General features: G+C 45.1%; 1 protein-coding gene across 4 annotated transcripts in view; it reads right to left on the bottom strand.

Annotated features, from left to right (window-relative positions):
- Positions 1–14,947, bottom strand: part of PNPLA7 (patatin like domain 7, lysophospholipase) — a 104,566-nt gene that overhangs the window by 7,451 nt on the left and 82,168 nt on the right. For all 4 annotated transcript variants that reach the window (XM_075259111.1, XM_075259110.1, XM_075259112.1 and 1 more), the window contains 7 exons: positions 14,733–14,851; positions 10,947–11,103; positions 8,208–8,324; positions 8,054–8,123; positions 5,772–5,888; positions 4,437–4,585; positions 3,288–3,440 (listed from right to left, as the gene is read on the bottom strand). In XM_075259111.1, coding sequence (XP_075115212.1) covers positions 3,288–3,440; positions 4,437–4,585; positions 5,772–5,888; positions 8,054–8,123; positions 8,208–8,324; positions 10,947–11,103; positions 14,733–14,851 — 882 coding nt within the window. The remainder of the gene's footprint in view (positions 1–3,287; positions 3,441–4,436; positions 4,586–5,771; positions 5,889–8,053; positions 8,124–8,207; positions 8,325–10,946; positions 11,104–14,732; positions 14,852–14,947) is intronic.

Raw genomic sequence — 14,947 nt, 5'->3', positions numbered from 1 at the left:
CAAAAGCTGATCTGTACAGTGTCCTGGTGTCAGACCCAAAAGATCACATACTCATGACCCGTCCTGTGGATAGTGATCAGCATGAAAACCCCTTATAATCTGAGCTGCATTAAAGGACCCAGGCAGGTGGTTTGGGACTAGCAGTTATGTAGCTGGGGTTACATGTAGAATTATAGGTCACAGCAGAGTCGGTTTCAGCCCTTTGCTGCGTGCACATTGTAGTGGTGTGTACTGACCTCTAAGACACGGGTATGTACTTGTGCCAATACAGACTCCTGGGCTCATTTGCTGGTGACTTAGAACTTAATTTTCTATGCACTATGGGGACAGCTGGTAGTAACTTACATAGGTCTAGGACCCTAAACACAAGGTGCATCTGATAGGTATATGGGCAGATTAAAGCAAGTACAAGTTATCCCCTATACACTGGACATGGGATAAGTGTGTGATTGTGGGACTCTACAGAGACCTCAATCAGGAAAATTGGGCTCCCGTGTGTCCCATAGAAACAGATCGGCAAGATGAGGACAGTAGCACACCCAATGCTGCTCCATTCACTTCTATAGGACTCAATGCTGTTTCGCTTTGACATTACCATATAGAGGTGCTCAACCTGTCCTACAGGACACACTGACCCCCTTTTTTTCAGACCATTATGGATAGGGGGTTAAGCTGTGCCCTGCTGGTGTACCGCTATCCTTTTACAGGATCTGTATTATTTATTATTGGATTAGATCTCATTCTGCAAACTCAGGACAGCATTTCCCATAGCCGCTGACGCACTACACATCCCACAATGCACCACATCAGAGCACACATCATGTACACATTAGTTATGGTATGTCATATAAATAAGTCTTTCCACACATGTCTACTGGTTAGGGCTCGTTCACATCTGCGCCCGGCACTCCGTTCTGCAGGTTTTCGTTTCCTGCACAAAACAGGGGCAGGAGACGGAAACCTGCCGGCATCTTTCAACCCCATTCATTTGAATGGGCTTGAAAAGTCTCCGGCTGTGAGCGCTGGTGAGCGTTTTATGCTCTCTGTGGCGAAACGGTTTTTTTTTTTTTTTTTTTTTTAAAAAAACCCCAGACACAGTCGGATATGCAGTACTCTGTGTCCGGTTTTAAAAAAAAAAAACAAAAAAACCAAAAACTTTCGACGCAGAGAGCATAATACGCTCACGGCCGGACTCTGCATGACAGGTTTCCGTCTTCTGCATGCAGAAGACGGAAACCTGAAAACAGAGTTCAGGTACTGGTGTGAACCCAGCGTTATTGGTATATCACAGTTATATAGTAATAAGCCTTTTATAGTCATATAAACGGGACATTTTCATAATATTAAAAAATATCTTTGGTCCAAATTCACACAACAGTCTTTACTGCACAGAATTTACTGATAATGTATGCAGTATCCTCACCAATCTGTGGGGAGATTATACATATATACAGTCCACTAGAGATGCTAGAGTAATATGTTGTATAGACATGGTTCGCTGGGATTTCATGCATTATACATATACACACACTATACATATACACATCCATTCCAACCAGTTTCCTTTGTGTACAGCCTGTTGATGACTAAACATATATCTGGCTGTCTTTGGTCTCTGTTCAGACATTATAGACCCAAACCTTAAGTTGGATATTTTGTAACCACTTGTGGGGTTTTCTAAATTTGTCATGCACTGATAAGGAACAGAGGGTCACAGGTTTGGAGTAGCTGCAGAATTGTTGTGCTTCACCTTGCCCTTGGTCAGAGTATATACTAGAGTATAAACCGACCCGAATATAAGCCGAGGCCCCTAATTTTACCACAAAAAAAAACTGGGAAAACTTATTGACTCAAGTATAAGCCGAGGGGGGGAAATGCAGCAGCTACTGGAAAATTTCAAAAATTAAAGTGGCCCAGTTTTTGGGTGCAGTAGTTGCATCGTGCCCGACGTGGATCTGTGATTTGTGCACTTGAAAAAGGTTTTTTTATAACCTGAAACGCGTTGTGCTGTACTGTTTTTACTGGTCTTATCAACACGATTGTTTTCTCACGTTTCCTGCACAACCTTCAAGTGCGGATCCTCTTCTCCATTTGTTGACCTGTTTACCTCCCGGGTTTCCGGTGTTTGCTGACAGAACCGCTGCCACTCTCACCAGAATCTTTTACCACACAATGGTGTCTTCGGAAGTTGTGATCCTATCACAACCCCATCATGTGAGAGGCCTACTGGTCGTTCTTTACTATCCAAAGATTTGTAACATTTCAACAGTGTATACTACACTTACGCTAGGTTCACACCTGCATTCTGGTCTCCATCTTCTGCATGCAAGACGACGGAAACTACAGACCGGGTCCGGCCGTGAGCGTTTTATGCTCTCCGCCGCAAAACCGTTTTTTAAAATCTGGACACAGAGTACTGCATGTCCGACTCTGTGTCCAGATTATAAAACCTGGTTTCACGGCGGAGAGTATAAAACGCTCACCGCCACACAGCTTTCTCACCCATTCAAATGAATGGGTGAGAAAGACTCCTGCAGGTTTCCATATCCTGCTCTGTTTTATGCAGGAAACGGAAACCTGCAGTACGGAGACCGGGCGCAGATGTGAACGAACCCTTAGTGCGCTCGGTGTCTCTTTTTCTTCAATTTCAATTTTATGGTTATGTCATTTGCTAATATTTCTGTACTTGGTCATCGCCCTCCATGATTCTTGGTGGATGCCATCTGTCTGACTGACAAGTATGGAGAATCAGTAGTAACAGATTTAATACAAAGCCAAGAGGAAACCAGCAGCATATTGGAAACTGCTCTGGATCCTAACCCTAGTACATGTAGGATACACCTGTGTGGTAAGTCCTTGTCACAATGTAGAATAATTCAGTATAGAGAAGTGACATTAGCAGATTCCTGGTGAGCCGGTGGCGTTTACTGGCAGTGCAGTGTAATTGATAGAGACGCGTCTAGTGGAGGCGCTCTCCTGTCACCTCTGAGTAATGAAAAGCTCTGACCGCTAGCGGAGATAAGGGGTCGCCCCGACAAGGACAAGCTGTATTTTATGTTAATCTGAATCTTTCAGAGTCACTGACAATGTGAGGATATTTTGAGGTATGGCAAGAAGCTAATACACATACACCCAACCCAGCACGGCGCACTGGCAATACAAATACAACACCAGTGGCAGCAGGCAGAGCTGTGGGGTGACCGAGGACTGGAGATTTTCTCTCACAGGTCAGCCGGCCCTACTGGGACTAAATATCCCCAGCATTTTACATTAATAGAAATACTTACACAGATCTCATCAAACTTGCCGAATTCCAGCGTTCCGTATCTGTCGATCGGAGGTCGGATGTACTCACAGTATTCACTATTCATCACCATCTCGAGTTGCCGCACACAGCACACGTAGGCCAGGCGTGTCTGGATCTCTGCCATGTTCAGCACCTGAGGGGACAAATAGTATTATGGGGCACAGATAAGTAAAATTGTTCCCACTATCACTCTGCTTCATTTAGACAAGGAACTACAAGTCCCATCTAGGAACACAAAACTATAATGATGATATACAGCAATAAGGATGGAGCCAGTATCGGAATTTGCTTCCCTGACTGATCACTGGTATTAGGGGGCAGCAGTGAGCACAAGAAGCAGGGGATGAGGTGACATCTTCATGGGAACCTGTGAAGGACACATCCCTACATCTGCACAACAATTTACAGTGTAAAACATGCGCTCGCGTCTTCTAAAACCCCATTCACACAAAGCTGTGGATTTCTGGGCATGCTGCAGATCTGAAGCAGGCCTAGTACGCAGCAGAATTGGCAGATTTTCATGTTTTGCACCTGAAGCAGAAATCCTCTACCAAGTGTGAATTGAAACTAAAGCGTTATTTCTAACAATTATTAGATTTTATTTTGCCAGTGCACAGAAAGTAATTTGCAAATGGTCTTTAAACATCATCTATGGTTTTGCTGCCATGTTCTTGCGTAGATCTGTCTGTATCCATGGTAACAGACTACAAACCTACCACATCCTGCAGTCGCACTCCCTATATAGCACTAGTATAGATTTGGCTACAGGATAAGTCTGTGGCCAGGAGCTGTATACACATTATGGTCAGATATCTGCCCCGTTACACTATATAAAATGTTTGCCCCGCCGTCGATAACAATGTTTTATTTTCACAGAGTCAACCAATTATTTCCTATCTTGAGAGTGCTGGGAATAGTCTGTACTTTACTCTGGCATAGAAGCAGTTAAACGGCAGTAATTTGCTTCACACTGGTTAAAGCCGATGCAAAATCTATTCTTATTTACTCCACTTGAATGCTCGGCTGCCCTGAAGTTTCCGCATCACTTGATTTGACGGTCACAGTTTGGAGCCAGTGCCCCGGGGGAAGATGGAGGCGCGGGCTCCTCGTAGTACCTGGGATGTCTCACCTTCACTCTGTCGGCCAGCGGATTCCACCTTTTCCACAGTAACCACCAACCAGACAGGGAATCGCCGTAATTTGTCAGGTCAGTCTCGTCCCTGCTGCCCACATCAATGGCTATGACCACTTTAGCACCCATTGAGCGGGCAACATCGGCTGTCAGATAAAAGGAAGATGTAACACACTGATTAACTCTTCACAGTGATGTGTGAGACAGCAGCAAGCCTTACAGAGGGACACTACTGCGAATATCACCTTCTGAGAAGGACTGCTGTGCTGGGATTCTATTCTCCTCTGTTATCAGCCAGGTTAGGCTAAGTTATTACCTGTGACTAAGTGTCTGTGTAGTCTTAAAGGGTTAATAGGAAGCCCAAAACCGGACCCTAAAATCAATACAATATCGAAAGCCTCCAAAAACACCCACATACACCTGTATACTGGCTATATGGCTGCTGATATATGGTGTTAGGATCACATCCTCCATCTTTGTATACTTTTCAGCCATCTTGTAACTTTCTTTCACATGAACTTTATAAGAATAGAGTTTAGAGTCTGAGACCCCTTTAGGGGATAAGGCGTGTGGAATGTTAATGGTTGGGTTATAACTCCTTATATGTTTGTAGGTAAGAGTATTCATCTTTGAGGGTGGGTGTAGAAACCGGTTCAATAACCTGTTGATCGTTAGCCCCAAGGCCAGAGTGGACCAGCATGTGATCATTATCTCTCTTGCTGTGATATATACATCTAGAATTAGTGTAAGATGTTGGTTTACACATAAATATTTTAGATTCTTCTTTATGCCATGAGAAAGGTCATCCCAGGTTGGAGTGTAATAATGAGATGCAGACCTTATCCAATAGTCATGTGCCACAGCTTATGTTATAACCAATCATGTCAAGTCCAACCTGCTTTTGTCTGTATAAATGCTACTCTCTGTAACAATAAATCAGAACTCTTTTGATACACCACCATCTTGTGTCTGAATCAGTTCTCCAGGCCTAGAAGAATGGCTGTAGTCCATCTAGGCCTGTTAATTAATTATTTAATTTGGAGCTATGCAACATACTCTTATGAGGACCATTTGATGTCCCCAACAATGGTTTAGAGCAGTGGTAGGGAACCTTTGGCTCTCCAGCTGCTGTGAAACTACAACTCCCAGCATGCTCCATTCACTTCCATGGGAGTTCCCAGAACAGCAGAGCCAGTATGCATGCTGGGAGTTGTAGTTTTGCAACAGCTGGAGAGCCGTACGTTCCCTACACCTGGTTTAGAGGATGTTGGTTTAGTCCTGACCTTCGGGGGGTGAGGTTGTGCCTATCCTTAGCATAGCCATGCAGCATACCTGGAAGATTGTTGATGTATCCTCCATCCATTAACAGATGTCCATCCTTGGGGTCGCAGAGAGGGGGCATGTACCCTGAGAGAGACATGCTGGCACGGACATATCGCCAGAGGCTGCCTGCAAAGACAAACAACCACTATGTGAAGTGTATGAGTAGTGCCCTACCCAGAGGCCCACAGGGGCACAATTTAACTCCTTAACTAGAAATCTCATTATCTTACACCGTGAGAGTAATTCCATCTGGTCCATGATGCATTATAATATTTAAGAAGCCTTTGTCCTGTGTGAAGATCTGTGGGATGTGGTCTCATGCTGCTACCCACTACTCCCTCCGTGCTAATCCTGCTAGGAGGGCTCCGCAGCGTTTTGTATACCCTACATGTGCTGATCTAGTGCAGGGCCAGGATGAACATATTTATATATGAATAGGCTGTCCTTTATACTTGAGACCCCTCAGATGAGCTGCACAACAGTCTGTCAAACCTCAAGAAGAGATATTTACTAGGATAAAGTGTTAAAGAGTAAATATTCCCTAAAAGGGACTGTAAGGGCTAGTTCACACGTAAATTACATGTGGCTTAATTTGGTCCGGAAAAAAAATGCTTCCTAATTAGGATGCGGTTTCTGGACTTTGATACGTTTTTTGGAGCGTTTTCTGGAGCGGTTTTTGGTAAAAACCACTTCAGAAAACGCCAGGCGGTTTTCCCTTCCCCTAAAGTGAATGGACCGTAAAAAAACCATGTTGTGTTTTTTTACAAACAAACGCTCCAAAAAACGCGACGCAGTTTCTGCCTCCCTTGCACTTCTGGTGGATTCTGCCTGAGGAAAGCAATAGAAGAAAGGTCATATTGCTTCTTTTTTCCTGCTAGTGGCAAAAAAAACATTAGCGGAAAAACGAAAGCTAGCGGTCCCCATAGACCACCATTGTATGGAGGCGGATTTTGAGGCAAAATCCACCTCATTGCCCCCGTGTGAACTAGCCCTTAAAAATAAAAAGCCCTAAACAAGTTAGGACTATAGAAAGAGACTTTACAGCACCATGCTGCTATCCTTATATTCTACTTCCTACACCTCTATGAGTTAGCAGACCGTGTCACCCAGTCTTCCGGTTGTGTCCATTGTACATGTAAATATCAACCCCTTCCCACAAATGGATGTACAGTTATGGAGCGGTGTCCGTGCCATCAGCAGAAAGTGCTGATTCTAACATATGCCGACATCCAACTACAACAGTCAAAGATCGGAGTGGAGTTGGATCCCGGCCATTCATTTATCGGGTTAGACAGAGGGAAAAGACCCCATCTGACACAATATGCACCCCGCAATATCTCACAAGATGCCAGTGGGTTGCTATTTGTTATATAAAAATTAAAGCATGGCCTATGTTTACCTGGCACTAATGCTTAGGTATACTGAGAGCTTTTGGGCCCAAGTTCTCATGATCACCAGGGATCCAAATGTCAGTAAAAATGACATCTCATCCTGCAAAGAACAAGTTCTTATATGGCTACATCAATGGAAGAGTAATAACGTTCTGGCACAACATAAAAGAACTTCCTGCAGTATTAAATACCAAACTAGGCTTGTCTAGAAGGGGTTAAATGCTGGGTCATTACTGGAAGGATCAGGCTCTTGTCATGTCCAAGTGTCATTTCCGATGATTCCACAGAACAGGCAGCCAGCAGATGTCCATAGGACTCTATTGTGTGGGTGTAGAGCTGTAGAATGGAGAATTAATGATGGAGAGAGTGAAGTTCCTGCTATCTACGCGAATCACCTGCCGGAAAATCTGAGGGAGCTTTGAAGGTGGGAAGAGAGTCTAATGAGGATGGATAGCGGCGAGATGAGAGTGCGCTCCCAAGTAGGAGGGCAGAGCTGACAGAGATCATGTTACAGGGGACTTTCTCACAAGCGCATCTTCTGCGAGACAGAACAAGATGTTCTGTGCGGAGCTACAAAGCGACAACCCAGGGGCTATCGGATTATCAAATTAGTCCTAGACAGACCCATGAGCACAAGGGCAGGAAATCCAAGGTACATAGGGCTGGGTACAGATACTGTCATATCCCGCAGAGTCTCATTACTTCTGACTGGTCCTAGTGATTAGCTGGAGCACACGGCTCATCTGTGTAGTATATGCATGGCCTATGAATTGCTGATGGACTCCCCAAGGGGGTGTGTTTTGTGGTAATGGATAATCGGATGATACTTTTACAATTCCAATACTTAGTCCCCAGGTGGTCCTGGCAGTCAGCACATTGGGGAGTCCTTGAGACACCTACCGTCTGTGTGCACCCTCATTGCCGAGGCAGTGATGTCTGTTGTGATGTTGAAATACGGAATCCAAAGGTCCTAGGAATAAAGTGGAATCACACGTGTAATATATTTGTAGTGCAGCAAGGATGATGAGGAGTGTAGTGCACACATTGGGCTCACCTCTATCTGTTTGTCCTTGAATATGCTGTTGATGCCGTTATTGAAGGCCGCACCGGAGAACATGGAGGTGATTGGGTAGGTCAGGTCCAGGACTTTCTTGAAAACAGAGGTCATGTCCTTGGAGGAAGAAAAAAATATGTGACAGTAGGAATCTCAAATCTGTACTCCGTAGTGGACAACCTATGACAGACTGACACAGGGCACTGACTATTAAGATCAGTTCACACCGTGGAATTTGAAGATGTTGACAAAATCTGCATCAGGAATTGAGAAGCAGATTTTTTTTTTTCTGATTTACCAAATAGGCTGCACGTTCTACTTCGGAAACTACAACTCCTGCGTCGACCAGGTGGTATTACAATGGGCGCTCTCAGGTGGAATCCGATACTAAAACCCCGCCTCTGCCTCCCGGGGAAGTGAATAGAGGTGGATTGTGAGGATTCTTCCATGTGCATATACCACTCCACCCTGTAAATACACTGGTGTTGGGCATTACCGTCCTGTCCTTGGGGGGTGGGGAATCACCTCTATGTGAAAGGGTCGTAGATATATGATGGTGCATATTAGGTTTCACGGCATGCTGGATCTTCTAGTACTACAACAGCTTAACAGCCTCTACCAGTCCTGTCATTATATCTCTCTTAGCCACTATGTGGACTGAAAGGTTTATGGTGTCCTTGTGGTTTGTACACGCCTGCTCTCTGTATTCTCCCAGTGACAGCACAGACCGATCCCGGCATGGAATGGTGGATGGTAAACCATGTGACTATGGCAGATGGGACTCACAAAGCAGCGAGGCTCTGAACACCAGCATTATAATCGCAGTGACAGGAAGGCAGACATTACAAAATAACAATAGTCACACTCCTGTCACCGCTTCACCACTGACATTGTGACACAGGCTGCGGCAGCCAATCACCGCCGGTAGAGGGTCTCAGATTGATGCAGTGGGGGTCAGATGTTTGTTTTATAACCTGCTTGCAGATACAACTGCACAACCCCCGGCCAAGTCCAAACATGTCCTGACTGACAATCCTGACTGCCCTTACTAAAGACCAGATTAGATCAGAAGCCATGACACATAGCAGGATCTGGTATATAGGATACCAACGGCACTCAGTGTATGGTGACCAAGCAGCAGGGACAAACTGCTTGCCAACCCCACATTATTATGGACTATGGTTTGTATGTCGTATACCCACTGTCAAACATGTTATTCACTTAAGAGCTGGTGGCAGCAGGAACTTTGGGTCAGTCCCCACCTCCTGCATGGCCAATCACACATGGGGGAATGTTTATTCCTGAGCACATTACCCTTCCTGTTCTCTGACACAAAAAGCAATTAAAACACCCAGAATAACACAGTGAGCGGTCTTCAGGAGACCCCTCTACATACTATAGATCTTCTGACAATGAGAAAGATCATCCCATTGATGGGGGAAATGTTTTTCCCTTGTACCACAACTTCCTGTCCTGCATTCTGACTCACAATGACTCCAAAATACCAAAAACGTCTGCTTTTGTGACAAGGTACATACACATACTCCAGAGGGTTAACAGACAAGTCAGCTCTGCTACATCTGTCCCTACAAGAATAGGCCCTTCTTCATTACCCAGGGTACATAGTTTGGCGCTCCTAGCAGTCCTGTCCTGGCATGCGCTTACACCGATTAGTTCTTGCTGACCCGCTTCGTGCCAGGTCACAGAACAGCCAAGAAGAGCCAGAGACCAACAACGTTACTTTCTATTTCCTGACTCTGCAGACAGTAAGGTCACCATTAGTAATGCTGCGCAGGTAGACTTTACACCGCCGGCTTTCCAGGGATTAATTTCTTTTCTGTTCCAATGACAAAATACTGGAGGATAGAAGGTGGCCATGTAAATGAATAGGGCGCAGAAATGATAACAGAGAAGGGGTTTTATTCTCAGATATATATATATATATATATATATATATATATATATATATACACATACACATACACATACACACACACGTTCCCCTATAAAAGAGCAGGCGGTTATAGTTACAGCTCCATAGTACTGGTGGCCACAATCAACAAGCCTCCTCCACCCCCCAAATGGTAAATAACAGCCAGCCCTCTATACACCTGATCCTCTGTCTCCCCAGGATATAAAGGCACCTCTGCCAGCGTATTTTCCCACTCTAGCTAACAAAAGAAATGCACACTTGGGCAAGCCAAGTTTGCATATCTAAGAGCGAGCTGGGAGGAATAGCTGTCCAGCGAACAAGATGCATGGGTACCTTGATTACAGGGGGTGCAGAGATCACAGCTGCTCCTGTGCCCTGGCCTCGGAGGGGAACCAGCCAAGTAAGGCTCAGTTCGTATAATGGAACTCTTGGGTCTTCCACCTCCGATTCCTATCCAAATTCCAGTCCTGTGAATACTGTGGTGGAAAACCAAAGCACAGGTTCAGCTTACTGCCACAGCTTTATTTTAAAAGCAAAGGGAGGCAGATTCTGGCTAGACTTTGGAGAGGATTTTTAGGCGGATTCATACAGTGTGAACCTAGCTTTAGAGGACACTAGTGTTGTAAGTGACATGTTCTGTATATAAGCCAGGACTTTCATGTTCTGCTTATTGCTGCAAGGTCTTAATGATATTGATTTCAGTTCTTGGTGATATTAGGTAAGTGACCGTGGGCGTTGCTGTTTCCTTATCCCTAATTGAAAACTGTAAATCATATGAACAATTGCCCCCTAGAGGAGCTACTCACCATGCACCACTCCCGAGCTCTGATCTTGGTTCGGTTGAAGCTGCGCTCCTCTGCATACAGTGCTCCCATAAAGGACCCAATGGACGTCCCTCCGATCATGTCGATGGGGATCCCAGCCTCAGTCAGAGCTTTGATGATTCCCACTTGAGAGCAACCCCTGAAGATAAAAACAAAGGGGAGTCAGTAAAAACCAGCCAGTTTATGTGAATGCAAGTCACAGCCTCCTGTATATATAAATATATACACTACATTGTGGTCAGTCTGTATACATATATACATTGTACTGTGGTCAGTCTCTATATATGTTTATACTGCACCAGCAAATATATCATCACAATGTGCCTCATAGCCTTTCTACCTATTGTTCCTGTCACTGGGCCCAGGAGCTCGCGGTCATTTGTTTCAGTCACCCGGTGCCCACAGAAATGCCTTGGCCCTGCCCTTTCACATGCTTCTTGGCCTCCTGTTAGGTCTTAATGTAGCGCCTACGGCAGGCAGAGAATTGTATTCACAATGAAACCCGAGTGTCTCTATACATCGTCCTGAGGGACATCGCCACGTGCAGATTACAGAGAAGATGCAATGAATAAAGTGTTAAACCCCCGGTCGGCCGGCGCAGTAGGGGCCCGCTCTCCCGTCTCGCGCTGATATCATTATGCCACTTGGTTCTCATTACTCATTACTTAATTGTAATGGGTATTTTTGGCTCTCCACCAAAGACATGCAGATTACCAGCCGCCAGCTTGATTCCAGGCTGATTTACATACATCTAAATTCTCCCGACCTTGAAGAGATCTGCAGATATTATCCTTGGGTAAGACACGTTATGCTTCTCTACACAAGGTTTCTTGAAAGGGAAGGCTCTGTGATTTGCCTTCTGTACAGGACAGAACGCGGCGCTCCTCATCAATCTTTCACCGGATGCAAGAAGTATTAGCCTACGTATCTAAGCAAAGATCCAAAGGAGCAGTTTCCTGATATTTACATATTGCAAAATATTTGTTATTGGCCATCGCTTTACCCAAGTCTAATTCCTATGTATTGTAGGGCTCATCTAACACCCCCTGAAGAGACCAATGATAAATGACAGACCATTACAGATTCTGGAGCTACGCTGGAATGGAGGTTATAGATAGCACAGTATTTCAGGCGATACGGAGGGCCTGGGTCTTGCATCCATAATATGGAGAATAGAATCTATACAAGGCAGTGTTAATATGCAAACCCATGGTAATCAGGCTGGGTTAGTTGCTAACCTGCTGTCACCCACATGCTGTGACCAAAACCCACAATACAAAGCCACTTGTATTGTAGGCTTTAAGCAAAAAACCACCCATGTGGGAAATTCGAGAGCGTGTACGTCTTGTGTGGTCCAGACCTTACAGCAGTGTGACGCAGAGGAGACTGTTACACCAAGTGACAGCAGACTAACATTTCCTATCTATACTAGAACAGCAGATTCGGAGCCATCTCCGCAGATATGGATGTCAGAGCCCCATATTTTGTCATATAAACACAAGATGGCATACATGAGTTCTGCTTCCTGAACAAGTCAGAGGATCTCATGTCAGACATGCCGCGGGTTCTCTCTGCATCCTGCACTATTGCCATGTTTCTTCCATGTCAGCGGCTGATTTACCAGTCTGTGCCCAGGGCTAGTTATATGACATGTACGGAGGAGATTCACAGAACCTTCTTCTGACATGTTATTTCTTCTCACAGGTTCTCATCCTGAGAGTTGCTACATGTGAATAACTTGTGATATCGTTGACATCTTGATGGACAGTATTACATTGATTTCGATCACAATCTTTATATCTTTTATTCTCATCTGCCCGGTTACCTGTAGTAGCGACTAGTCCAGTATAAGTCCTATCTCATGAGGCACCATCTCTAGTCACATGTGAACGGCTTATCAGATCCCTTAATATATCACTTGCACCCTATTATTTTATTGTGAAGTGATGGCGACCCACTGACATGTACATAGTGATCAACACAGCTTGATAAATGTGTTGACAGTTGCCATGCTTAGATATTGGATCATAGTCTTCAGATGACTGATGGATGCTCTGAAGCTTAGCTCCATTTGCTATGTTCAGGCACTTCTTAAGAGAAGCGTGTTTACAACCTGCGATATAAGAGGTCCTCCATTAATCAGGGCTCAACGCCCCCGCACTTACTAGAGGACACGCTCATTATCTTGGGCTCTTGTACACACCTCTGCTAGCAGCGGAGCAGTAGACAGAGCCAAGGTGACTGAGCCACACAGCAGGGCTTTGGACCTATAATGGACAATAGTGCTAAAGGTTATCACAGTAAAGGTTAGACTAAGGCTACATGGCAACTCCCATTATGTGATCAAAGATCACTGTGAAACCTTGTGATTCTATTCACTTACATGCACAACATGGCGGTCTTTCATCATCTTACCCTAGTCTTGTGTTTGGGGGCCACTTTAAGTTGCCATCTTGGTTACATTTCATGGTAAAATCATCATCCAAACTCAACCTGCTCAATGACGGAGAACACCAAACCAGACAAGGATTAGACAGGCCAGCTGGGTCAGAGAACGACATGCTGCATCGCTCATATGACAATCGTCTTATAGGATCTTAAGTGCTGCCTCTGGGCATATCAGGGAGGTTGTGCTCATTACTCATTTACCCACCCAATGCGTGCTGGGAGAGTAGGAAAATGTAACCTCCGAGGCAAAGTGACAATCAGATGATGGGGACCTTCTAGTATCATTGCTAAGGAGACTCCTGTTATCGGCCTCTACTGACCTGGATTAACACATGGGAAACTGAGGAGAGTCACCCATATAGACACGCTCACCCCTACATTGGTAGAAAGTGATCACCTTATAAAGACATTACTCTATTCACTGTCAGATACGCTTGGTTTGTGCTCTCTGTAAAGACGACAATGTGACGTTTGCCCTTTAAGTGAGAGACAGTAACAGATGCCCTGCCTACGCACAGAGTAGATATGTGGGGGTGGCATTGTGTTTGGGGAGAGCAGTATCCGCTATGATTCTATAGACCGTCCTTATATTCCATGTAGGATGAAAGGCTATGGCGGGAGCGCACACCGCAGGCTCTTCCAAGTCAGCCATCAAGTGGTTAATGTGCTGTACAGCAGAAGAAATGGTCATTGAAGGATTCACAATATGCCAATTCATCTCTGACCTGTACCATTCCAGTTACCTGCAGGGGAGGGAACAAAGGGGCTTTTATATGACGGACTCAGAAAACAAAGCCCTGACAAAACAGAGTTCTGTGCAAGCCTCGGAGGAGAGAAGGTCATTCATGAACGCTCACAATATCTGGATCCTTCTGCTTTGGAATGGTTCCCGGAGAATCGATTGGCTTTTAAAATTTGTAGAAGTGGATTTCTGGCCAAAAACGTGCATGGGTGGAAGAAAAAAACGAAAAAAGAAGTCATGTAGGACTGCAGAGAATTAGAAGAACATGTCTACTTCTTCTAAGACAGCACCACCTCTGACTACAGGATTGCGTGTTCTGCAGTACCAGACACAGCCATGGAGGGGTGTGGAGCTGCACCTGGAAAAAAGCAGCTAAGGTCTAGTAATCCCATCCAAGGATGGCCAAAGGCTCAGTCTTATCTTGTGTACAGCTGTGGACTGAAAACCATCTGGTCACAATTAGGGAGGTCTTCTAGGAGGCGCAATTGGCCAAGCAGGAGGCAGTCAGTCATGGTGTTCACCTTTATAACCTCAGGTTTCCAAGGTGTTTGCTACTTGCTGGATAATAAAACACGTACCTGGCGCCACCTCCTCCTAGAACTAGTGCGATGGTGTTTCCAGTTAGGACACGGGCCAAGCGAGAGAAATCACAGTGACGGTCTGGTGGCTTCTGAGATACCCGCTCGTACATCTCAATCTGTCAGGGGGAACATATGTACAACTGTCAATAAGGTCCAAATGTGGAGGACATATCAATACAAAGCCGTGATCTTCAACCTGTGGCAGAACTAGA

The sequence above is a fragment of the Leptodactylus fuscus genome, chromosome 11 (genome assembly GCF_031893055.1).
Source record: "Leptodactylus fuscus isolate aLepFus1 chromosome 11, aLepFus1.hap2, whole genome shotgun sequence".
Classification (NCBI taxonomy): domain Eukaryota; kingdom Metazoa; phylum Chordata; class Amphibia; order Anura; family Leptodactylidae; genus Leptodactylus; species Leptodactylus fuscus.
This window is presented reverse-complemented; position numbering and strand designations above follow the sequence as displayed.